Source organism: Labrus bergylta, chromosome 20, assembly GCF_963930695.1.
Source record: "Labrus bergylta chromosome 20, fLabBer1.1, whole genome shotgun sequence".
NCBI classification, from domain to species: domain Eukaryota; kingdom Metazoa; phylum Chordata; class Actinopteri; order Labriformes; family Labridae; genus Labrus; species Labrus bergylta.
Window position 1 is genome coordinate 5468303 of NC_089214.1, and position 23972 is coordinate 5492274.

General features: G+C 40.5%; 1 protein-coding gene across 2 annotated transcripts; it reads left to right on the forward strand.

The window, feature by feature from the left end:
* The first annotated feature begins 526 nt into the window (after positions 1-526).
* gad2 (glutamate decarboxylase 2) lies at positions 527-20752 on the forward strand. Of its 2 annotated transcripts, none has more exons than XM_020633588.2 (17): positions 527-668; positions 1171-1348; positions 1590-1652; positions 1778-1924; positions 2597-2830; positions 4256-4346; positions 5161-5273; positions 5771-5886; positions 7187-7266; positions 7875-7929; positions 8028-8144; positions 9795-9859; positions 9967-10045; positions 10155-10304; positions 11397-11504; positions 13511-13600; positions 15350-20752. In XM_020633588.2, exons 2-17 carry the CDS (start codon positions 1273-1275, stop codon positions 15521-15523), a joined length of 1758 nt encoding a protein of 585 aa, XP_020489244.1. In that variant the 5' UTR covers positions 527-668; positions 1171-1272; the 3' UTR covers positions 15524-20752. The 2 variants fall into 2 exon arrangements, with proteins under 2 accessions (XP_020489244.1, XP_020489243.1); XM_020633587.2 differs by having other exon boundaries at positions 587-799.
* The last annotated feature ends 3220 nt before the right edge of the window (positions 20753-23972 follow it).

A 23972-nucleotide genomic window follows, 5' to 3' on the forward strand; every position in this document is an offset into this window, starting at 1 on the left:
TTTAAAATAATGAAACAGAAAAATGGCTGAACAACAATAACTGTGATACAAAAACAAACATTGCAGTTTGATAATGGCCTTTGCTAAAGGCTACGCTTTATTAAAATGACTCTTTTTATGGCATTAAATGGTTGTTGGTGATTGCTTTCATTAATCATAATAGATGAAGCTTTAACTGATGCCTGCAGGCTCTGTTTGCTCTCATTCACTTATAAACAAAAGGACAAATATCTTTATAATAATGGGTTTTTAAATAACATCTGCAATAAGGCTTTGACAGCCAGTTAGTTTCACATTTTTTAAAGATCTAAAATCTAACCTGGATATTTAATCAAATTCGTGGATGTGTAATGTTTATCTGCTAAAATAGACAAAATAAAAGCAATACATTTTATCTATGTGAGGTTTTTTTTTTTTTTCCAATAAAACAAATAAGAAGAAAAACAAGTAATGAGTAATCTTTATTTTTTGGGGGGGTAACGTGCCCCCTGCACTGAAGGAGAGAGGAGGGGACCCATGCGCACTGTGCCTCCTCTCCTCCGCGCTGCTGCTCTCCTCCTCCGACCGGAGGCGCGCAATTAGAGCCTCCGTCGCCTCCAGACTTCAAAGTAATAGACCTGCGACAGCCGGCCAGATGAATTAGTCGGTGTTCAGTGTCTGCATGGAGGGTAAGCTGAGCACGCGGGGGGCACGGAGAGTGTTGGAGATGTATGGAGGAGTCACGACGCACGACGCAGCGCAGTTCGTCATGACTTGGAAGTGAATCACGATGGGATTTCTGTGGTGACGTGAAATTTAGGTTAGATGCAATTAGGCATGGCTCGCGTGCTGCATATTTACCCGCAGCTGTTGTATGTAGCTGCTTTTTGAAACCACTTTTTTTATTTCAGCTGCTGCTCTTTTTTTTTAATGATTTTTCTCTTGGTAATGTCGCTTTATTTTTGCGCTTGAACTTGCACTATTTCCCTCTATAAATTGAGCGTGGTTTTTGCGTGTGCGTGAGTGCGCAGCTGTAATCAAGTCTTTGCGGGATTTTTCTTGAGAGACGCCGCTTCATGCCTCGTGCACCTGTGGACGCCTGCACACAGAGCACCTTGGACGCATTTCGTTCTGCTTTCCCCCCCATGTGTTTCATCGTCTAAGGCTTTTTTTTTTCCCTTCTGCACAAAGCGCTTGTCGGATGCACGGCTGGGTTTCCAGAGGTCTGCTCAGCTTCAGCACCACACCAGCTCTGAACAGCTCCGGGTCGTCGCTCCTAACCACCCGGCAACGATGGCATCACACGGTTTCTGGTCTCTTGGCGGAGATAATGCGGGGGCCAACACCGGCAGTCAGAGCCCCAGTACGAGTGAGTGGCTTTTTCGTCTACCACCAGTGATGGACACCACTTAATCCCAGTGCATTGTCTCAAACCAGTGCAGCTGCAAACAGGCCTGATGTATTTAGAGTCGACACATCTGCTTTTGGATGCAGGAATGAAGCCGAATTGGTTGTTGTGCTGCAACTTGCATGGCTGCTATGATAAAGTTGGACTCGAGCAGCGCCTGAATTCTTCGTCCTTTTTTTGATTTATCTCTTTTCTCTTGCAGCCAGGGCTTGGTGCCAGGCAGCGGCCCAGAAATTTCCGGGAGGGATTGGATCGAAATTATGTGGTATGTTACGAATGGGGGTGTGAGGAGAAGAGACGCTATCTCCTCTCGCTATTTCCTTTATTCAATTCACGGCCCTTGTCAGCAGTCATGTAAATATATCATTGATGTTTTGTGGTGTTCCAAAGCGCTGCTAAATGTCGGAGAGGTGGAGAAACCTGCCGAGCCCACCGACAAGCAGCCGCCTCAGACAGAAGCAGGCGGAACCTGCGGCTGCAACAAATCCTGCAACTGCACCAAAGCTCCTGTGGTCTTCTCCGACCTCTATTCAACAGGTACAAAAAGCACGCAGGAGAAACTGCTTTTCAAAACACTGTCCGAATCCTGAGGTAACAAAAATGAAAATGTAATGCAGGTTTTTTTTTTTTTTAAATCTCGCGTTCGCTTTTAAACAACTGGAAAAACGTGAAAGTATGAAATCACTGCATCTGACTGTTAAAAAATCTTGCAATGGCTGTCACCTAAATGACTTTTTTGCTTATCTTAAAAATTACGCTTGTTACCCTTAATAAAAAAATACACGATGAAAATAAAAAGAGTAATAAAACATAATAATGCTCTGATTAAAACCTTGGTTTTATCTTTTTTTTTTTTAAATGTAAAATTCAGCTAGTTACGGTGTGCATTTTTTGCAGTGTTTGTCTATTTCTGGAGAGGTCACCTTCAGAAAAAAATGTCACGTTTTCAGGTGTTGAACGTCGTACAAATAAGAAACTTAATTCAATTTTGAGACAAGTAAACATCAACTAAATAACCTATTGGATTTTCTTTTGTTTAAAGGCCTACATATTAATTTCACGTGTTTCCATTTTAAAGACCTATACGAATGTTAATGTTGCATGAAAACAAGTGTTTTAGCCTCCAAGGGCCCATTTCAACGAGCAGAAACTGAATTCGGAAATAGACATCTTCATCTTCATCTTATGTATTTTTGTTTGTTTTTTCAGACCTGTTACCCGCCATGGACAGTGACGCCAAAACAATGACCTTCCTTCAAGAAGTTGTGGATATATTACTCGCTTACATCGTCGAGTCTTTCGACCGGGAAACGAAAGTTATTGATTTTCATTATCCCAACGAGCTGCTGCAGAAGAACAACTGGGAGCTGCAGCAGGAGCCCGCCACCCTGGATGATATCTTGATCAGCTGTCGCGCCACGCTGAAATACGCCATCAAAACAGGTAGGGGGACTAATGGTTCCAATGATTGATAGACTAAACACATTATAAAAAGCCTGTTTTATTCAGATTTTTTTTAAAGAAGATAAAGCATTGTCGGTTTGTCACGTTTAGAAATATTCCCTGCTTCAAAGATTTATACCTGCGAGGCCTGGATTCTGGCCTTTTGCCTTCTTATCGTTGGAAACATCAAAACCACGACGTTAATTGAATATCTAATTAAAATAAATAGAAACAACACAAAATATCTGATAGGAAAATTACATTTGGTAACACAGAGGAATTGCTAGACCTACATTCAGAAACAGAAAACTTCATTACGTCACAACTGATTCAAAATAGTAAGAACTAGCTTGCTGTTAACTGGTAGGTATTTTTTAATATTTGTATTGTTTATATATTTTTGTTGAGAGATACTAAAGGAAAAATATATAATATGGAGAAAAGAAGTCTAAACATAAAAAAAAAAAAAAAAGAGGGAAACATCTTGTCAATAAAAAAAGATTCATCATGGAAGTTGTCCTCCTTTCCCTCCTCGTGGCCAGCAGACCGACAAACGCAATGACGCAGTAAATCTGGTTCAGCAAGGAGCAGATAATAGGCTAATAACCAGCAGGCTTCATGGGCCAAGTCTATTATTCTCCCCCCCCCCCCAAAAAAAAACAAATATGTTATAGATCTGTGGGTAACAATTTACCTTAACTCTTTATTTTGCTTTAAAAACAATTGTGTAGACATGTTTATAACATTATAATATAAGGGGCCATTCAAGTGTTAAGTGATGGTGAAAACCATTTTAATCCTTATATGAAAATTTATTTCACACCATGTACTCATAATATTGTAAATTATGCACCATCTTTTTTTTAAATACCAATGGGAAGAATATTTGTTGATACACACTGATCTGCTCACACTGTTTTATGTTATTAAACCAGTTGTTATAGTATGGTATTGTTTTTTTTATAGGTGGTAAATCTTAAGTGCAAGATGTTACATTTAATGTCTACAGATGAGGAAAAACGTACTAAACCAGCTTTTACAGAACACTTTTTTTGGGGCCTGTCTTTTATTTTTGGAACTCTCCTCCTTAATGAGGTTTTCTGTTTTATTAACAAAAGTAGGAAACTTAAATTGGGAGTGTTTACCTCCTCTAGTAAACTTCTATTTTAACCCATGCAGCACTAAAAGCTTTCAATATTCCTCAAGATGCTTTGAAATGTCACTGCGTCTGCATTTCTAACCTGCAATTAAAGCGTTCAGAAGATGACAGCTTCTCTGCATTTTTTGGACAAACTCAGCATAAACACTTTTGGAGAAAAAAAAAAAATCAATTTTCCTGCCTGACGCCTCCTGATAAAAAAAAATGATAATAAATGTTCAAATTGCAGCCACCTCTCACTGCTCCCCTCTGCTCCTTTTCATCAGCCCACCCCAGGTACTTCAATCAGCTCTCCACAGGATTAGACATGGTTGGACTGGCTGCCGATTGGCTAACCTCCACCGCCAACACCAACATGTAAGTGTGCCCCCCCCCTCCCCCCACCCCTCCCCTCCCCTGCTTCATCATGATGTTAAATGGTGATAATGATAATAACAATGGATTCTATTTCCGGTCCGTCTGTGTGCTCTCTGCTCTGCGTCTGCAGCGGCTGATAGCGGCTTTTTTTTCCCACTCAATCATGCCGAATGAAAAGGGTGAAATGAAAGGCAGACCCACGCCCCTTTGCACCCCTCCCACCTCTGCCTTTTATCCCTCCCCCCTGCCTCCCATCCCCATGGGGCTTCAAGGGGAGAAAATTAGCTCTGAAATTAAATTCAGACTAATCTGAAGCTAATTTTGGCATGTGTGTGTGTGAGTGTGTGTTTTTTTGAGAGATAAATTCTGTGTCTTTTAACCCTGCAAGTAAGAGACACAGCCAAACATGCTGCTGCTGACACTGGTGTGTTGAAAATGAAGAGAGCTAATACACCATGTACTAATCTAGAGATATAACACGAGGCAAAGACTGAATATTTTCTTATCAGTGCAGCAAAAATGAACAACAATTACAGTATTTTCTCGTGATATGATGCATAAAACCTTATAAAATAAGTTTTGCATGTCATGTTAAAAAGCATAGTTTTTTTCTGCAGTATTTCAAATGAAGGATATTTCTCCACTTAAGTACACTCTATTGTGTTTATCCACTTTTCCAAGACTCAATTCGGACTTGAAATATGTGTTTAACAGCCAAAAAATGTTCATTTACTTGCTGTGTCTTTTTTCAACACGAGTCACGCTACATTTTGTGTAACCAGCAGCCCCTTGTGACTTACCTTGTGTAACACAGGTTCACCTATGAGGTGGCTCCTGTCTTTGTGCTGCTGGAATACGTCACTCTGAAGAAGATGAGGGAGATCATTGGCTGGGCGGACGGGCGAGGAGACGGCATTTTCTCTCCTGGTATGTATGTGAGGGTGACGCCGACGCCACCACTCCCCCCCTCTGGTTTTTCTCAAAATGGAACGGCCTGCTTGTTCTGTAATGTGTCAATTTGCATTTTTTGATGATATAAACGGAACTCTCAACAAAGCCAATTAGCATAAAAATCATTTTCTTTCCAGCTAATTCCCCCCACCTCACCTCCTTTAAGACTTTAATTTCTTCCCTGCACTTTTGTTTGACACGTGACGAGGAGCAACCACTGGAGAATTTAGTGACAAAGACTGTGATTGGCTCTGACACCGTCGACAGCGACCTCTCAAATTTGGCTGCTGTGTCATCTTCTTGAAACGCTGCGAACAAAAGCTCTTTGTCGTTGTTGTGCGTTTGATTTATTTTAAACATGTGCAGACATTTTTTAAGCTCTGCTTGTGTCGCTGCAGCGTTCCCATGAGGCCTGCCGGTTGAGTTATGTGATGTGTGACACTGTGAGTCATTGAGCTCTGTCTGTCCTCTAGGTGGTGCTATTTCCAACATGTATGCCATGCTGCTGGCTCGCTTCAAGATGTTCCCTGAAGTGAAGGAGAAAGGAATGTCATCTGTCCCCAGACTGGCGGCCTTCACATCCGAACATGTAGGCATTTATGAAGAAATATTTCCACTATAATGACAACATGCAGCTTGTTTGACAAGTCAGAAATCTATCAATACACTTCAGCTGCAGCAGTGTTCCATTTATTCACTTGTTTATTTAAACATTGAGAGTGAAGAGTACAGACAACAACAGAGCATAAAATAAATAAAATAAAATAAAATCATGCAGATACAAATACAATCCTCAAAGACAGCTCGAGGTTGACAAAAAAAAGAGGACAAAATCAAACAAGAAAAGACCCACAGTCAAGAACTTACAATATACAAACGAAGCCACCAACACCTCGACCGTACCGTGCTGGGATCCTGTTAGGACCTTGCAGAATCAGGAACTGTAATGAGATCCTCCACGGTGATGTAGTCGATGTTGTAGTCAACGAGGTCAGACTTGTGACGCCCCTAAGAGCCGGTTGCGGTAACTAGCTTGAACCGTTAAATTATCCACCTGGAGGAGCAGTGATTATGGAAGCACCTCGTCTCTCTCTCTCTCTTTGTGAGAAATAGCCTACTGTATAAAATGAATCCTAAATGTGAATTTGTATTTTTGCCTCTAATATTTGGACATTAAGTGTTTAATCATGCTTACAATATCTTTTTTTTTTTCTCCTCATCGCTCAAACCCCTTTGTCCCAGCACTCCTTTGTGTGCTGAGTTATTTTTGTATATGTCAATAGCACTGACTGCCTTCCAGCTTGAAAGGGAAGTTTTTGGTGGCTTCATCTGTAATCGATCCAAACCAATAAAACAAAAACAAAAAAAACACACGAAAAAGTGATAATGTGGATAGATTAAAATGTTATTGGAGCTCATAATGAGAGGAAAGCAGATCTTCCTGACTCTGTGTGATTTTGGGGAACTTTTAAGGTGAGCCATGACTGTGAGCATGTGTGACAGCCTCCCATGTTCAGAGATGGGGAGGGAGTTTAATGTGTGTGTGTGTGTGTGTGTGTGTGTGTGTGTGTAGGGAGTGTTTGTTTTAACAGTGTCCCTATGTCACTTTCACACCACCAGCGCTGACACAAAGCTGACATTATGTGTGTGAGACGCAGAAGGACACAAGGTGACTGCTGCGTCTGACACATTGTACATCGCCAGCTTCATCTTTAAAGGACATTTCAAAGATTGCTGCGAGCAACAAGACGTCTCAAAGCACAAAAAAAACATTTCAGCGATGATGCTGTTTGACAAATGTTATGATGTTTATATATTTCTATATGTTTTTTTCTCCACCTCAGACCTGAAGCACAGATCATTAAACTCAACCTTGTGCTCCCTTTCAGAGCCATTTTTCAATCAAGAAAGGTGCAGCAGCTCTGGGCATCGGGACAGAGAGTGTGATCTGCATCAAAGCAGATGAAAGGTAACGTCTGAAGAGTCAAGGTGAAATGTTTGAAATGTTCTAGTTCTATTCAGCGTCCTTAAACGTTTCAGAAAGGACTTCATTTCTTCCTCTCTCTCTTACCTCTACATGACAGGTGAATGTTATTTTGTCGTTGAAGATTCTGCCTCAAACAGCACGAGATACATTTTATGAAATGTTAAAAATCACACCTGGGGCCTTTTTTAAACGTCCCCCTCTGAACTTCTAAGATGGTCTAATGAGAACAAAAGTCTGAGGCCCAGTATTTCACAAATATCAGCAAAAATGTGACACAGATCCAAATATAGCAGATTTTTCTGTGATTACCCTTTATGAATAATTAAAAGATACGAGCAAATAAATAAGTAATTCTAATGAAGAGAGCAGTCTAATAATGTCATATAGAGTAAAAGGTCAAAACAGACAATCCTTTTTTCAGAACAGCTACTTTATTTCGCTAAAAAAAACACTTCTGGAGTGTGTTAACATCAATGCATTTGTCCTGTCACATAAATAATTTGATCTGAAAAATTCTTCCTCCTCTGATGAATTCACAAACATCCAAAGAAGAAGCTAAAGCTTGTTTTTTGTTTGTTTGTTCTCCGCAGCGGTAAAATGATCCCAGCTGACCTCGAGAGGAGAATACTGGAGGCCAAACAGAAGGTAAAGTGTTTCACAGCTTTAAAAAAACTGTCGACAGATTGACACAGATGGTGATCTTTGAAATAGCTGCTTCATGTATGCAACCCTTCTTTGTGCAGGGTTTTGTCCCTTTCTTTGTGAGCGCCACCGCTGGAACAACCGTGTACGGAGCATTCGACCCTCTCATCGCCATCTCTGACGTCTGCAAAAAGTACAACGTCTGGATGCATGTGGATGTGAGTAAAAGCAACCTGACCTTTCTGTGGGAACCTTAAGGACACAAATCTGCGTTAAAAAAACCAAACCCTGTGTCTTTATTTATGGCACTATTATTAACTAAAACGTCTGCTGTGCGAGATATCCATCCACAGTGGGGATTTCAGTGCAGGAATGCAAAGAAATACCGAACTCAGCAGCCAGTTTGACAAATCTATTATGTCTGTCTCGCCTCTAACTGCTTGCGGTTGACCCAGATAGGAGCCAGCCATTTCCTATCTAACACTGAGGATTAGAAAAAGTGGAACAGAGGCCGTAAATCATCTCCTCCCTTGACTTTGCCATCATGGGCCCTCTCACTGAAGGAACTCTATCTATTAATGAAGGTGATTTAGTCGTGACAGGGGGACACCTCTATTAAGAGACATAAATGGCCTTATCTATCATCCCTCAACCGGCCGAGATTGGAGAAAAACATCCAGCGTCGGAGATGTTGTTGTTTGTGTTGGAAAATGTGCTGTTGTGGACTCGGCTGTGGATGGAATAAAAATGTCTGGTGACCTTCGTAGCTCCCAATAGAAACAATGAGAGTTATAATTTTATTTAATCAAAGCTGACGACCGTCATGATGTTCAGAGTGAACATGCTAATATCCAATCATCAATACAGTATTGTGAGACAAAAAGAATGCATTAATCTTCACAATTTATAACCAGATAGGTGAAGAAATTAAATCATCATAACCAACTGAAGCTTCTGGGAACTATAGTTATTTTCAGTGTTTATCAATCTGCCATATATTTGCCTGAATGCACACTCTTGTGGGCACAAGATAAATATTTTTTTACTTTTTGGGACTTCATAATTATGTTTTTATCAGAACATTTAAAGCTCCTGTGAGAAACTCTCTCTTAGTTTGTGTCAATTTATTCGGCAACCTCTTTGGACAAAGCCTCTCTTTGTGGCTTTTGTCCTGCACATGTTTAAGTGCAGGACTTAATTATTATTATTATTATTTTTTTACAAAATAATCTCACCCTGCTTTCTTTCAACAGTGAAATATTTCACTTACTGAGATTCTTTGCCAAGCACATTTAAAAAAAGAAGGTTGGTGCTGCAGGTTGCAGTTAATCATGTCGTCTGACACCACCAAGAAAAAGTCAATCTTAGTGTTTATTGTCTGTTTTGCTTTGGTAGCTCCTCTAAAGGCTGTTAGCTTTAGCCTTTTTGAAACCAGAGTATTGATATATCGGCCTGTAAAACCAAGAACTGTGGAGACTATATCCAACAAAGGACCTTAGTATAGTATTACATTTAAGGGTAAGATTTCTTTTTAGCAATGGGCAAAATGAGTAAAACAGAAGCTGAGATAACCAAACTAATGCTGGCACCTCTGATCCTATGTTTCCCATAATGCACCCTGCTATCATCTACTGTCCAAACCTCGTAAACTCGAGTCAGATCTCTAAAAATCCAGAGCAATCAGATAAACATAAGACTTCTGTTTCTACAGAATGACTTTTCAATGAACTTTGAGAGTAAAAACAGTGGAGTGTTCCTTTAGTAAGAAAATCTTTTGTTATTACTCTTCCCTCACACCCTTAGTCATTGCTGTATGTATATCAAAAAGCCAAGTGTCACATGTCTTTATTGTCTGTTTGTCTCATCAGGGCGCGTGGGGAGGAAGTCTGCTCATGTCCAGGAGACACAGGTGGAAGCTGGACGGAGTCGATAGGCAAGTTATATTTTATTTTGAAGGGGATGTACAAGCTGCAGAGCTTTTGAAGCTAACAAGAATGTGAAGTAATGACACATGGCGGTTGTTTTTTTTGTGAACCGCAGGGCCAATTCAGTGACATGGAACCCACACAAGATGATGTCCGTCCCTCTGCAGTGTTCAGCCCTGCTGGTCAGAGAAGAGGTACGCCTCGTCCGAGTTAACAGAATCTACACGTGACACGCTTTGAACGTGCGTTTTAAAGCTTCTCTGGTGATGATAAAACACTCTGGATGTGATTTTTTTTTTGCAGGGTTTGATGCAGAACTGCAACCAGATGCACGCCTGCTACCTGTTCCAGCAGGACAAACACTACGACCTGTCCTACGACACCGGAGACAAAGCGCTGCAGTGTGGACGCCATGTGGACATCTTCAAACTGTGGCTCATGTGGAGAGCTAAGGTGAGGAGAAGCTAACATGGAAATGTGCTCTCTATTTCAAAGATTTGTTATTCAGCTAGATCACATGGCAGGGAGAGCTGTTGTACTGAATACCAGCTCTGCTATGACAGAGTCACACAGTGCGGATATCCAAAACAGCAGCTTGACCTCCAGTGTGATATTGAATATATTATCCAACAGAAAACACTTTTTTTTTTTTTATTCAATCTTTAATTTGGCTCAGTCAACACAACTAGTTCTACAACTTCACTGAACTGTTTGGGGAGCAGATAGCCTAGTGGTTAGTGTGGGACTGTGCGTGGCCCTTATACAGAGTCTTCAGTCCTCCAACTGGATAGCATGGGTTCAAATCCGACTTGTGGTTCCTTTCCTGCTTGTCATACCCCGCTCTCTCTCTCTCCCTGATTTCTGACTCTATCCACTGTCCTTTCTCTGGCAAAAAATCCCCAAAAATAAACCTTTAAAAAAGAGCTTTACTCAGCTGTTTCTAAGACACCCAGACATTTCTCTGCACTTTTACTACTTTGTGTTTGTCTGTACAGAACTGCAGACTAATGACTTTGTATTGTGTAGGTTTCAGTTTCAGATTACTCTGAACCAAAGCCTTATTTTGTCTCGGGGAAGAAGTGTTGGATATTTAAGTAGTGTACATTTGTTTTTGACAATGTTCTATCTTTTTCTAAGTTATATTTTTGGGGCTTTTTGCCTTTATTAGAGAGGACAGCTGAAGAGAGACAGGAAATGTTGGGAGGAGAGAGAGGGGGATGACATGCAGCAAAGGGCCGAGGTGGATTCAAACTCACAGCCACACGATGAGGACTATAGCCTCTGTACATGGGCCGCGCAAAATAACAGCGAGGCTATCTGGCGCCCCCATATTGTTTCCTTTTCAATCTTATTTAGGCACCAGGAGTGAATTTAATGCAACATTTGGAGTTTTTTATTGAACAGAAAAATATGATTCTCTTCGATCTACTTATTTACAATGTCACTGCAATACATTCAGTCTCACAAAATCACTTCATTTTGATTCATCCAAACACGTTTTTTCAGCTCGCAGGTTTAATAGATAAAAATCTTTTCTTTTCACAGGGGACCATCGGGTTCGAGGCTCAGATTGACAAGTGCTTGGAGCTGTCAGAGTACCTCTACAACAAGATCAAAGACAGAGAAGGATACGAGATGGTCTTCAACGGAAAAGTACGTCCGCGTTTAGCTTTTCACCCTCTCAAAAGATTCTGCAGCCCCAAAATTAGAGGAAAGTAGCCAACATTAGCCTGCTTGGCTTCGTGTGTTCAGTGTCATTACGAGTGATGTGATTGGCACGCCGTGTGCTCTTGCTTTGTGTTGCATGAATGCCATTTTTACCTCTAGCTGCCAGTGTAATGTGCTGCTATTATGTTTAATGAATAGCATAACGGCCTGTAATTGCTCATATGCATATGAATAGACTGGTGTCTGAAATATCCTCCACCGAGCAAAGCTGCAGCAACACAAACATACTGGGGGACGACGGGGTTATTAAGCTAAAAACTCTCATGTGAAAGGAGTGCTTGGACACTCGGAGTCATTTATAGTGAAAGCTCTTTAATGTTTCAACGCTTATTGTTCCCCCGCTGAGGCTAAGAGCATCATAACCCAGAGGGTGATGGCCCAGGTGTTCACTTGTCTGTGCCTCCCATTGAGCCATTACATCAATCTGATGCTGAATACACGAGCGCCGAACCGGCCCGGCTCTATAAATGAGGCCGGTGTGCATGGCCAGTCAGCTGTTGGTAATGAATGCCTTTCCACTCGCAGGCAGCCAGGCAGCTAAAAACAGGGCGTCACATGCCAAAAAAACTGAGCTGTGAGGAGCTTTTAGACGGTTAGAGAGGGATGCTGGATACCTTTGAGATGAACACCTGAAGGATTTACTGTCTGCTGGGGGAGATGGATGGACTACGGTTACCTTCAGGGAGTTTTATTTTGAGGTATCTAGAATTTCAGGCAGGGATGATTCATAAATCTGTGGAATAAGTGTTAGTGTATAGTTTAGATTTGTACAAATGTGTGTATCAGTACTTATGCATGGGGCTGGGTGGCATGTAGTAGGAGTGACATCTTTTGAATCATTGCTATATTTAAAATAGACATTTTTAAAACTTAATCAACTGATGTTTAATAACTTTGATCAACTGATGTTTAATAACTTTGATCACTGATGAATATGAAGGGAAAAAAACGGTTTGTAAAATGCACATTTGTTAAGAACGTGCACATTTTATGAGTTTTAAAGCCATTTGTTAAAGCCACCGTTCGATCTGAGGGAAGTTTATGTGAAAATAGCTTCTACGAAATGATACGTTTTCAGACATTTTCATTTATTTTTTCTTCCACTTGAGGGCAGCGCAAGTAACAATGCAGCTCAGTCCGATACAACATTCCTATGTTGCTTTATATCACCTTATTATAAAGCTTACATGGCTAACATGTTAGTATAAAATAACATATTCACAAATCCAGCAGATTTCCAGTCTAGAGTACATCACGTTTCGAGCTACCTGACAGATTTAAGCTCACTATTCACACTCCTTTAGAGCACCTTTTTCGCCCTGTAGCTGCTAAATGCTTGATCGTGTATAATCACTAACCCTGTCTGCCTGCGAGTTTGTCTGCAGCAGCTGTATGCGTCATGCTGAGCAGTAGTTGTATGAAGTGTTGGTTGTCATAACTTTTTGGTTTCAAACAGCTGCCTGCTCAGATAATGCACACAGTGTTGAAATTAACCTCATGATGGCTTTAACTCCAGTACTGTTAGCTAGCTATCTCACCGTTTAATCCTAGTTTAGTGCCATTAAAAAGATGAAGATTTGTTGATTGGAAGAAGTCGTGATTTACAGCATGAAATTGGTTGTCTAAAGCTAATGTTAGCACAGATAAAATATCTTCTTACATCAATATTTGTGACGAGGTTTTGATAAAAGAGTAGCGCGTGTCTTTTTTGGGGGCTTACTGTGAAATATGTGCCCAGTAAGACGGGTGGTTTGATCTACAAGCTTTGAAAAGGCATTTTTCTTTTCATCATGACTTTGAAAAGATTAACAAGCTGTCATATCAATGACATCCACTTTTAGGTAAACTTAGTGAATGTGCATGTTTTTTCTTGAGCGTGTCTCTGGATGTGTATTCCTCTCATCTCTTGTCAACTCTTTTCGCTGCCTCAGCCTCAGCACACCAACGTCTGCTTCTGGTACCTGCCTCCTGGGATCCGCTACATGGAGGACAAAGAGGAGAGGAAGAAACACTTGCACAAGGTGGGTGAGCCGAGATAAGAAGCCCCGACTATTGTATCCACCACAAACACCTCCCTCTGCACCTTTTATTTACCCTGCACGCCCGTCACTCTTATCCAGCTTCACCATCATATATCGTCCTCATTAGAGACTCCGGATTAAAGAAAAGCACAAGAAATACTCCTTAAACTGTGACTTTCAAAACAGGATACGCTGCCACAGAGGGGTGAGGATATTCAGTTAGCTAAAGAGTCCATCATTCAGAATCTCCCACGGCAGCAGGGGCCTAATAATTGACAATTAGGACAAACAGATGGTGTACATGCCTGCCATACAAAGAGGCAGGCATGTTCTCTGCTGTCGTAACACCATCCACCACAACTCGCTGCCATGTTTGTCACAGCGGATCAAATGGAGCCATTTTCTTTTTGTTTTTCTTACGTTTGATTGAAAAGCCGTTATGCCTCATTTGAACTGAGCGTTCGGCCGGCTTTCTCTTTTCCACACACTCTGACACGAAGACCAGTGGATGATGTAACGTCCACTGATGAATGTAAACGAACGGAGGGAGCTTTCCTCAATTTCTAACGTCCTGATTGATTGCTTGTAAAGGACGAGGATGACTGGAAAACTGCTGGAAACGTGCAGCTGCAGGTGATTATTGTACGGAAAACTGCAGACTACACAAACCCAAAAGGACACCTGCAAGAGATTTTAAAAAGTGAGAGATTATTTGATGAAAAGTACGGCACCATCCACCTTTTCAAAGAGTTAGGCTCTCTACACTCCAGTGGACAGAAAATCCTACAACTAACATATGAACCAACTCCAAGTGTTTGAGGAGTTAGTGGAATTATGCAGGCTCTTTTTTTATTTATTATTTAAATACCCCCCCTTAGATTTATTAAAATTCATGCTGGATTACGCTCGACCTCGAGGGCACTTCATGTGAGTCACAGTTAAATTTAAGCCCTTAAGCTGAAGCTGCAGTCAACTGTCACCTCAAGTTATGAATCTCTGGTGAATATTTTAATGGAGCCCTAAAAAAGATAAAAATGCAGCTTCTATAAATACTTGGTAAAAAATGTTGGTTTTACTTTGTGAAGTTGTATTCTCTCTGACATGTACTTCAAGAATGGCAGACAATTCAAAAGTATGCTTCCCCTTGAGAGCAAAGAATGAAGGGCACTTTTTCAGTGCAGTTTTTTTTTTAATTTCAGTGACTTTGGACATAACGATCTCTAAAGTCAAGAAGACTGCCTTGTAACAAATGTTTAGGGTGCAAGTTTCAAGGGTTAAAACATCAGTTTGTGTTTGTTCAATAAAAATATATATGAAACATTTGACCTGTGGAAAAGAACATCACTGAGAGCACAAACCCTTTGAAAGGTCTCCTCTTCTGCTCACATTACGAGGATTGTGATGTGAGGAAGGTGGACCTGACCGGTTATTCAGGTCTCTACACTCAGGTTTCATTTCCCCATTTCAGCGGATGATGAAAAACAAACATGGTTATTAACAGAGATGTAGAGACACGACTCAACTTGGCTGTTTTAATTTAGGTAACCTTTTGACTCTGAATGCTCTCCTTTATTTTTGCTCGACCCTCGTTTCATCAGCGGTCACATTTAATTTCAAAGTTATTAATGAGCTGCACGACTGACCAGTGAATCAGAGAGTTTTCTCCAGAGTTTATATACAGTTGAATATTTTCTACTATAGTTTCTTCTTCTTGATTTTAACTCCTTCTGTCTTCATGGTGTCTTTCAGGTGGCTCCAGTGATAAAGGCCAGGATGATGGAGTACGGGACGACCATGGTCAGCTACCAGCCACAAGGGGACAAGGTCAACTTTTTCCGCATGGTGATCTCGAATCCCGCCGCTTCCTTCGAGGACATCGATTTTCTTATTGAGGAGATTGAACGACTCGGCCAGGATCTATAAGACTCATCTCACCAAATCCTCCTGTACTTTTCCCCCTTGACGGATGAATTGTTTGTCGTGAATGTACTGGTAAACTTTTTCTTTTTCTCTCTCTTTCCTCCAAAGTCGCATATTTAAGAGTATATTTGAGAAAAAAAAAGATATATCCATATATTATGTATTGTAGCTTTGCTGTGGGCTAACTTGGTCCAAAGCTATGTAAAAGTGCTTCTGTCTGCCTTTCCTATAGTGTAGTATATCTGAGAGTAGTTTAAGTGATGTAACTTTGTATGTACTTTTTGTGATATGAAACGCTTGTGCAATAGGCCGATGAGGAAGAGTTTATTTTTGAATCATTTCTCATTTGCCGAGTATGTTGTTAAGTGCCAAATGTGGTTGTGTTTTCTTGTAACTTCACATTTTAAACTTCTGGTTTAAAACAAAATAAGCACTTCACCTTACCTCAGCTTAATCAACTGCCTTTACATCTGCACATCGTCCCTCCAGCAGTGATTTTAAACATTATCCCCTTCAGCTGGTGAGTTAAAGCACACACAATAAGTATCCCATTTCCCAGAACAGGCCGGAAAATGTACAAACAACTAAATGATTTCCATCAATATACACAACAATCAATTCAAAGCATTTATGAACGCATGTATCATGCATCACGTCGGCCTTTCACAGTTTGCTCTGCAGCTTCGGATGCTAATTTAATATTGTTGCTTATGAACACTTTCTACTCTTTTTACACTCACTTCTTTCTAGTGTATTCCACGTGGTAAAAGCTTATTAAACCCATTTATGTTTGATGTCACCAGCTACACACACGTATCAAAATGAGCACCATTTCCAACCAGGCTGTAAGTTTAGCTCTGCTAGTTCGCTTTATGTGTTACAATGATAGTCGAACTATGGAATAACCAACACATGCAGACGGGATGTAAAGTTATAATCCTTAGGATTTTCTTTATTCCAAACAGATTTTTTTAATTCTATGACATTAAATGGATCAATTAGAATAATATGGAGCGTACATTTTCTTTTTCTTACGCTCAAAACATGAGTTAACAGTCCATGTTTTTTGGCAGTTATTGTGTATTGAGGGTGCACAGCTTGGTTACCAATTGGGCAAAGTGGGCAGCTGCCACTGCTAACAAGCCCAAGACCCCAAGAGGCCACTAAAGCCATTACCCCCCTGCATGTCGTCCAGTTGTAGTACTTTATACAACTAAGACTAAGCTTCACTAAAGAATGGCTTCTGATTTGTTGGTTAATCTAAGTGGCCATCTTTTCCAAAGGAAAACCAAAATCCAGGTCCAGTTCAAAAACTTTAATTTTTCCTTAACTTGGTTTGGATTGTACTCAGATCATTCAGGTCCCTGATAAAGTTTATTTAATAAACAGACAAAGATTTATTTCAGCGTAGGATTGGTTTTACTGGACTTCTTTAGAATATATAGGACACAGGGTATATTTACGATGCACAAAAAAGCACATGAACAAACTCTCAGATAGCATTCATGAGGGAAAGTTGCTTTTTGGTCCAGAAGACACACTAACAATGCAACACCAAATATGGCCACCATACTGAACAATCCCTTTAGAGCTGAGCATTGTTCAAACAGGATATATATTATTACATTTTCTGCTAACACTTAAACCAACCAGAGCATAAATCTTAAGGATTATAACTAACTTTTAAAACCTCTCCTATACAGTACTACAAATAGATATGCCAGATGTGAGGAGGGATTTTTCAATGAGCACTTACTGATAGATTAAGGATCTTAAGGAAGGGGAGGGGGAGGGGACAATAATCATAGACTGGATAAAAGACGTGGACGTAGCCACAGTGACATCACCCACTTGTTCAACAACTACAAAAAATTAGGCCTCAAGTTCGGCACTTCCTGTTGCCATCTTTCATCGTGTATTTATTTATATTTTTGGAGCCAGACATGACCATATTTGGACATAAGGGTGGTCAAACTTGTCAATAACAAGCTAGCCACACCCTAAACACTTACCCAAACATGCTACTTTTTAATTTATTTGACCTTTAATTGGATTCAAATTAAACAAATAACCACATGCTGTATTGAATCTATAAACTATGAACCAAAAAAGGTGATAAATCATGTGAACAGTCGGCTCCCTTTCTAATAGACAAGTGGAGTCGCCCCCTGCTGGCCTTAACAAGAATGCAGTCTTGAGGCACTTTCGCCTTATTTTTGACTTAAGACCATAAGGCTACGTCCACTCCTTTTCTCCAGTTTGTGGCAATAATGGTGATGTGTCTGAATACAGGAACATGAAAAGATTTGCAGCAACTGTTGTACCTGACATCACTTGCACTACGTCACCTGGGGGGAGGAAGAGCGCCCCCTAAAGCTTTGCAACTGAGATTTCGTCTTTATTCATTCACAAGCAATATTTAAAGATGGGTCCAACCTATATATATAAATATATATAAAATATTTACCCTGAAAAATACCAGAATGAACAGTGAAGTGTACAATATTAACACGATAATCAAGTTTCCTACTACGCACAGTAGTTAGCGTCAACCTAAACACATGCTTATTGTAGGCAGGTTAGATGTTGGAACATGAACCCTGATTGAACACGCAGCGGTTCTGTAGCATTTTCACTAGAACACGTTAGAAGAAGCACAGATCGCTCAACATGGTCGCTCAGTGTACAATCACTTTTGATCATAGACTGTAAATAGTATTTCAAGATGTCCTAAGCACATATCTTTGTGTATACATAAGTGTATATAAAACCTATAACCAGAGACTATTTGTGAGGTAAAGTTATTCATATTTTCTCTATCTCTGATATAGATTACTTGTATTTTCATCCTGTTTGTCCTGAAGGCTTTTTTCCTGTGTGTGTACGTACGTATGTCTGAAACTTGACTTGGTTTGTGACTCTTCTAGCTATTTCAAAGAAAAACGTGTTTCAGGGAGTGGCTTTAAAGAAAGAACGGACAGATTTCACCTTGAAGTACTTACGAGGTCTTACAGCGTGTGGATTTTGAAATGAATATGCAAAGCCTTGGTGACTCTGAAGCACTCTGTGTGATACTCAAGTGATACTTGACGGCATGTTGCCGATGTGAACCCTAGTGTGTTTGTGACTGTGTTGCCTTAGTATACATTTGCCAGTATTGTCTAGTTTTCCTCCAAAACGGGGAGGGTCGTGCACTTTAGAGTTGACCTAATAACGTGCAATGTCCAATGGTTGTTCATAAGTTGATGTTAAGAAAAAAAATACTCAAAAATGTAACTTAAGCTCTTTGGTCTGAATGTGTCATGAATCAAGGGACGCTTTGAAAGATGTTGCTTCATCTTCTGCAGATTGTAACAGAAGCCCCGAGCAAACATGCATTCATACATTTTATTATGTACTTTGTTTTCCCCTGAGGACGAGTCATTTCCTCTTGTTTTATAGAGATATCGACTCATTTATCTGCTATACCTGAAGGTGCAAAAGCACAAACAAACATATATAGTCATAGTCTTAAGTTACCTCATAAGAGTGGGCGATGGCAGCACGGTATGTCAGGTTGTGTTTTCTGGATCGCAAGAAAATGATCCGTCAATCATGAGAAAACAAGCTTTGTAACCTCGAGTTAATGAGATATATGAATCCATTGTATTCTCAAAACTAGTCTTGTGATCCCCCATTAACAGGAAAAATAAATTGAGATCTCAAGAAAACAATGAGAGTTAACTCATAATCAGAGAAAACCAGAGGTTAGTCTGAGAACAACGAACACAAACTCATGAAATCTGTTATTGTTGTCTCAGGAAAATGAGATAAATCAGTCGAGATCTAAAGAACACAACTGAAGTTCAGTATTTGTCACATAAAACTAGTGCGGTTACCTCAAGTTGATGAGGTTAACAGGTCCAGATCTGGACTGAGTTAACTCATTATAACACAATACAAAGGGTGTTGTTTTGAGATAATGAGATAAAAAAAAGTCGAGATTTCAAGAGAACGACCGGAAATGACTCATGATCACCGGATGAAGAAGCAAACAAAAAGGGGCTTCCATACTTTGTAGATATTAAAATCTTTTTAAGTTGTCCCAAATGAGATTAAGTACTCCAACGCTTGTTCGATTGATTGGTCTGATTTCTGTCCCAGATCAAGTTGGTGCTCGCACTGTGACACAGACAACATCCGTTTAACAGCAGCGACACGATCTCACCGTGTCAGTCGTGGAAAGCCAAACATTTAGTTCCTCTCGCCGCTGCTGCTCGACTCGCTTCCTTTGCACGTGCATGCGATGCCTTGCCTATCCAGCTTGTGTGTTTCTGTGTCCTATATACCTATTTCTATCTATAAATATATATATATATATCTAAACGTATATACAGTCTGTGTAGCTCTGTAATGATCCTGTCTGACGTATAGCTTAGCCTGTAGAGTAGTGCTCTGTCGCTCTAGCCTTTACATGTGATCTCTGTGTCTTGAGCTTTCCGTAAAGTTTCTCTCTCCGTGCCGCCAGCATGCTAACCTCGCCGACGCATTTGTAATCCTCTCCGCGCTTGATCTGACTATCTCTATCCTCCGTCTTTCTCTTCTTGCTTGAAGACTGTCGCAGCTCCCAAACGTAGCCTCTTATATCTATATGTGTAGTCCCTCAGCATGTCTCTATGAAAGCTTCTCTCTGCTCTTGCACCTGTACAACCTTCTTCTCTCTTTCTCTTCTGCTTCTTCTTCGCCTCCTGCAGCAGTGACAATGTATCCTCGCAGCGCTTTCCTCTCTCTCTCTCTCTCTCTCTCTCTCTCTCTCTCGCTCTCTCTCGGCTATTCCTGCTGTTTGTGTGTCTGAGACGGTTTGTTGTCGTGTCACGGTGCCCCAACGCCACTTTATTTTATTTTTTTTCACTTCTGGTTTTCTTTTAAGGTCCTTGACTTTATGGAAGAAACAGAACGAGTAGGATTTTAGATTTGATTGTCCACATACTTGTTCAATGCAAGTGTTTGTTAGCCTTTAACACAGACGTATATGACAAATGTACCCTGCTTCTCTCGCTGACAGGAAATATTTGTTTGTTTATGAGAACAGTTAAGACCCCTTGTACTCAGAGCGCAGTCAATTTCACTGAACATGGTGCGATTTTGAATCATGTATTCTGCAAACTGCTGTGCTAGCTCCTCTCAAACATTCATTTGTCCTGAACTCTATGTTACTGTTGGGAAAATAGAAATAAATATTGTCCAAACAAACATTATTCTCTTCTTCTTCATTCTTTTTTTGTCATACTTTTGTGAAACTTTGCTTCACACAGGAGACCAAACATCACCTGAACACAACAACAAGAGTTTAAATTGTTACATAAGCAGGTGAGGACATCCTTGAAAAGGAAAGTAGGACATGGAAAGTGATACTCCTAGGTGAGGATGGATAAGTGGTTTCAGTAGAGTACTCGTCTTGTTTATGTAATCCTGTTATGACTACTAAAATCACCGCCTCACCGACTGAAAATTGAAGCGAGCCACACAAGCACCAGCATGTAGAGAGGAATTATCACCATCGCCTTTGGCAAGGTTTTGGATTCTGCGTCTTTAAAAATGCAGTCCTGATGCAATTGCATGCAAATACAGGACATCATCATCATCATGATTTATTGACAGACTCAGGAGTCCATTAGAAACCAACAGCACACTTTAAAAAAACAACTTTTTATCTTCAACAAAGTGACTCATTATAAAAACTAAAAAGCATTAGGTAGTTGATTTGCATATTTCTTTTTGAGGGAACACAGTGTGCTTCACTGAAGGTTAAGAGCGTTTCAAGTACAGTGATGTAAACAAACAATTAAAGGACTGAGCAGATTAAAATAAATGTAAAATAAATGAATCCTTATATGCAGAATGAAGTCCACAACACTGAAATATCCAAATCATTCTGATAACCGTATGAGCTCCCAGTTTCAGAACAATATGCTGCATGTACCTCTCCAGTGTCTTTTTTGGGAGCAACACTAACTGGCTGGTTACAAACGCTTCTCTAGATGGCGCTGCTGCCTCATGTTTTTGACAAGAGGGAGCAACAAAGAGTCTTTTTTTTTTGTGCTGTGAATGCAACTGGAATACGAAGCGAGTCAAAATGAGTTTCCATTATTGTCTCTATTAGATGTTATTCTTTACGTTTTTCCCTCTCAGTTATCTCTGATGACTCCATCCTTTAATGTTCAAATGAATAAATAAAAAAGACATGTCAAACTGTGCTAAAGGTTTCCAGATGTAATGGCACATCTCTTCCTCTAATTTACACACACAATGGATGAAGAGGAAACATGACAGCGGAATAATTACTGTAACAAGCTAACAGAGATTGCCCATACTATTTAACATAAGTGATGAGAGGAGATCTATATGTAAGTCTGAAGTTAAACATCTGTGGAGCAAATGGCCTGCTGGCTCAGAGTCGGAGCAGAAGATACTGGATCATTTTGAGATCCCGAACATGACATTCAGTTAGTTCCACTGATTGCTCTGTACAGTTTGTGCGGCTCTGCATGATGAGCTCCAGGATTGTTCGATACAGTTGTTAATCAATCTCCCCTTATGTTCTTCCTCTGGAGCGGGCTGTTAAAAGGTTGTGGCTACTAGGGCTGTAGAAATTAACGGTTCCTACGATGCAACGCGGTGTAAACGTGGAGGATTCTGCATCGAAGCAGTGACAGAACATTATAGATGATGTTGCTTGTAGATTTTCAGGTTGTGGCTGGACCTGCATCATTTATTTCTTTGGGTTTTAAAATGTAAAGACATCATAATGCGAATGTTATTCATTACGTAAGTAGTACGTAAAAGTAGTCAAGAGATGTGCAAAACCTCATTCAAATCTAATCAGTGGATATCAACAATTTTATATGGATCAAAGTTTTAAAGAGGAAATATTATCCCCCTTTTTCCACTTTATCAAACATGAACCATGAAACATGAATCAAGCACCAGAGGAGGTTTGTGACCCTGAATAAACCAGCTCTCTCAGAACGCTCCGTTTTGGTGTGTGTGTCTCTTTAAATGTAACGAGCTCGCACCTGAGTTTTCCCGGTAAACATCACTCCTCTGTAGCGAAAATAAAAATAGACGACCTGTGCAAAAGTTTTGTTCTAGGCTGGGGATGGAGTCCATGGGTGGAGATACCAGGGGAGGGGAGGGGATTCTTTTTTAACCAGAATCCCACTGTGACATCACAAGGAGAGCAAACTTGAGCATTTTTCTCTGTGTTGTAAGACTTATGCAGACCACAAACAAAGAACTGGATGGATCTATTTCATATTTTGCGGGTCGGTTAACACAAATAAATGTTCAAAAACACTGTAAAAGTGGATTTTTCATAATATGTCCCCTTTGATATCAGCAAAGAACCAGTTGAACAACAAGTCAAAAAACTGAAAATACAACACTCTGCAAATTATCTACAGTGATTTTACCTTCTGACGTTTTATTCAGTATTATGTGTGCAGTTGAAAAGCCACACTGAAGCCTTGTAATGCACACATGACGTCATTATACGAGCTCTCTTCCCTCACAGCTCACACGGGGAGTTTATGATCCGTGGTTCTCCCCTGTGGAGCCACACGGAGACAAAATGGCTTGTCAGCTCATCCTCCATTAATTATCATCAAGGAGCTACCTCTGTGTACGTTTGACATCACATTTCAGATCCCGCTGCCATGAGACCAAATTAATTTCAATCAACCTTCACACGCCGCCTCTCCACACTTGTGGAAGAAGGACGTTGTGTCAGGAAGAAGACGGCAGCAGAGTGTAAATATTTTCATCAGGGTGAACATTAACTGAAAGAATAATAAGGATAATGGCTAAACAAGGAGGTCTGACATTTCCCAGAGATTCACCCTCTGCGAGGTCGTTCCCAGATGTTAACCCATGAGCCGTTCATCACCTGGAGGATCTGCTTTGCAGCAGCCTCCACCATGTGGAGCACATCACGGGCCTTGTAAAAAACCTCTGCACTCTAATTCTACATGTGATTACACCAAGAGACAGAAGAGCCGCTCCGTCCAAACAGAGAAGAAAAAAATGTTGCAAACATGTCATAAAGTTTAAGACAGAGAAGTTGCTCTCCTCTCAAACTTGGCAGAGATTTACGGGGCGAGCGAACAGATGGTAAAATCAGGGTGGCTGGCTGTCTTACCAAAGCTTTCTGACAGAAAGGCCAAAAGGATTCTAATGCTTCTGAAGTCTTCCTTGAAAACAGACCGTGTGTGTGTGTGTGTGTGTGTGTGTGTGTGTGTGTGTGTGTGTGTGTGTGTTTGTAGGGCAGCTAAGCCAAGCCAGATGTTGGTGTCTTTTGGAATTGGTGGCATTCACCTCACAGTCTGCGCGGCCTGAACTCTACCTCTGCCCCTCATGTCATCCCAGGAGCCGCCCGGTCATCCGTTAGTGTTCGGTTTCACTCTGACACTCGGCT

Coding starts and splice junctions, on each gene's coding strand:
- gad2 (XM_020633588.2), top strand. CDS start 1,273: ATGGCATCACACGGTTTCTGGTCTCTTGGCGGAGATAATGCGGGGGCC. Junction 2,831..4,255: donor GAAATACGCCATCAAAACAG/GTAGGGGGACTA, acceptor CCTTTTCATCAG/CCCACCCCAGGTACTTCAAT. Junction 13,601..15,349: donor GGAAGAAACACTTGCACAAG/GTGGGTGAGCCG, acceptor GGTGTCTTTCAG/GTGGCTCCAGTGATAAAGGC.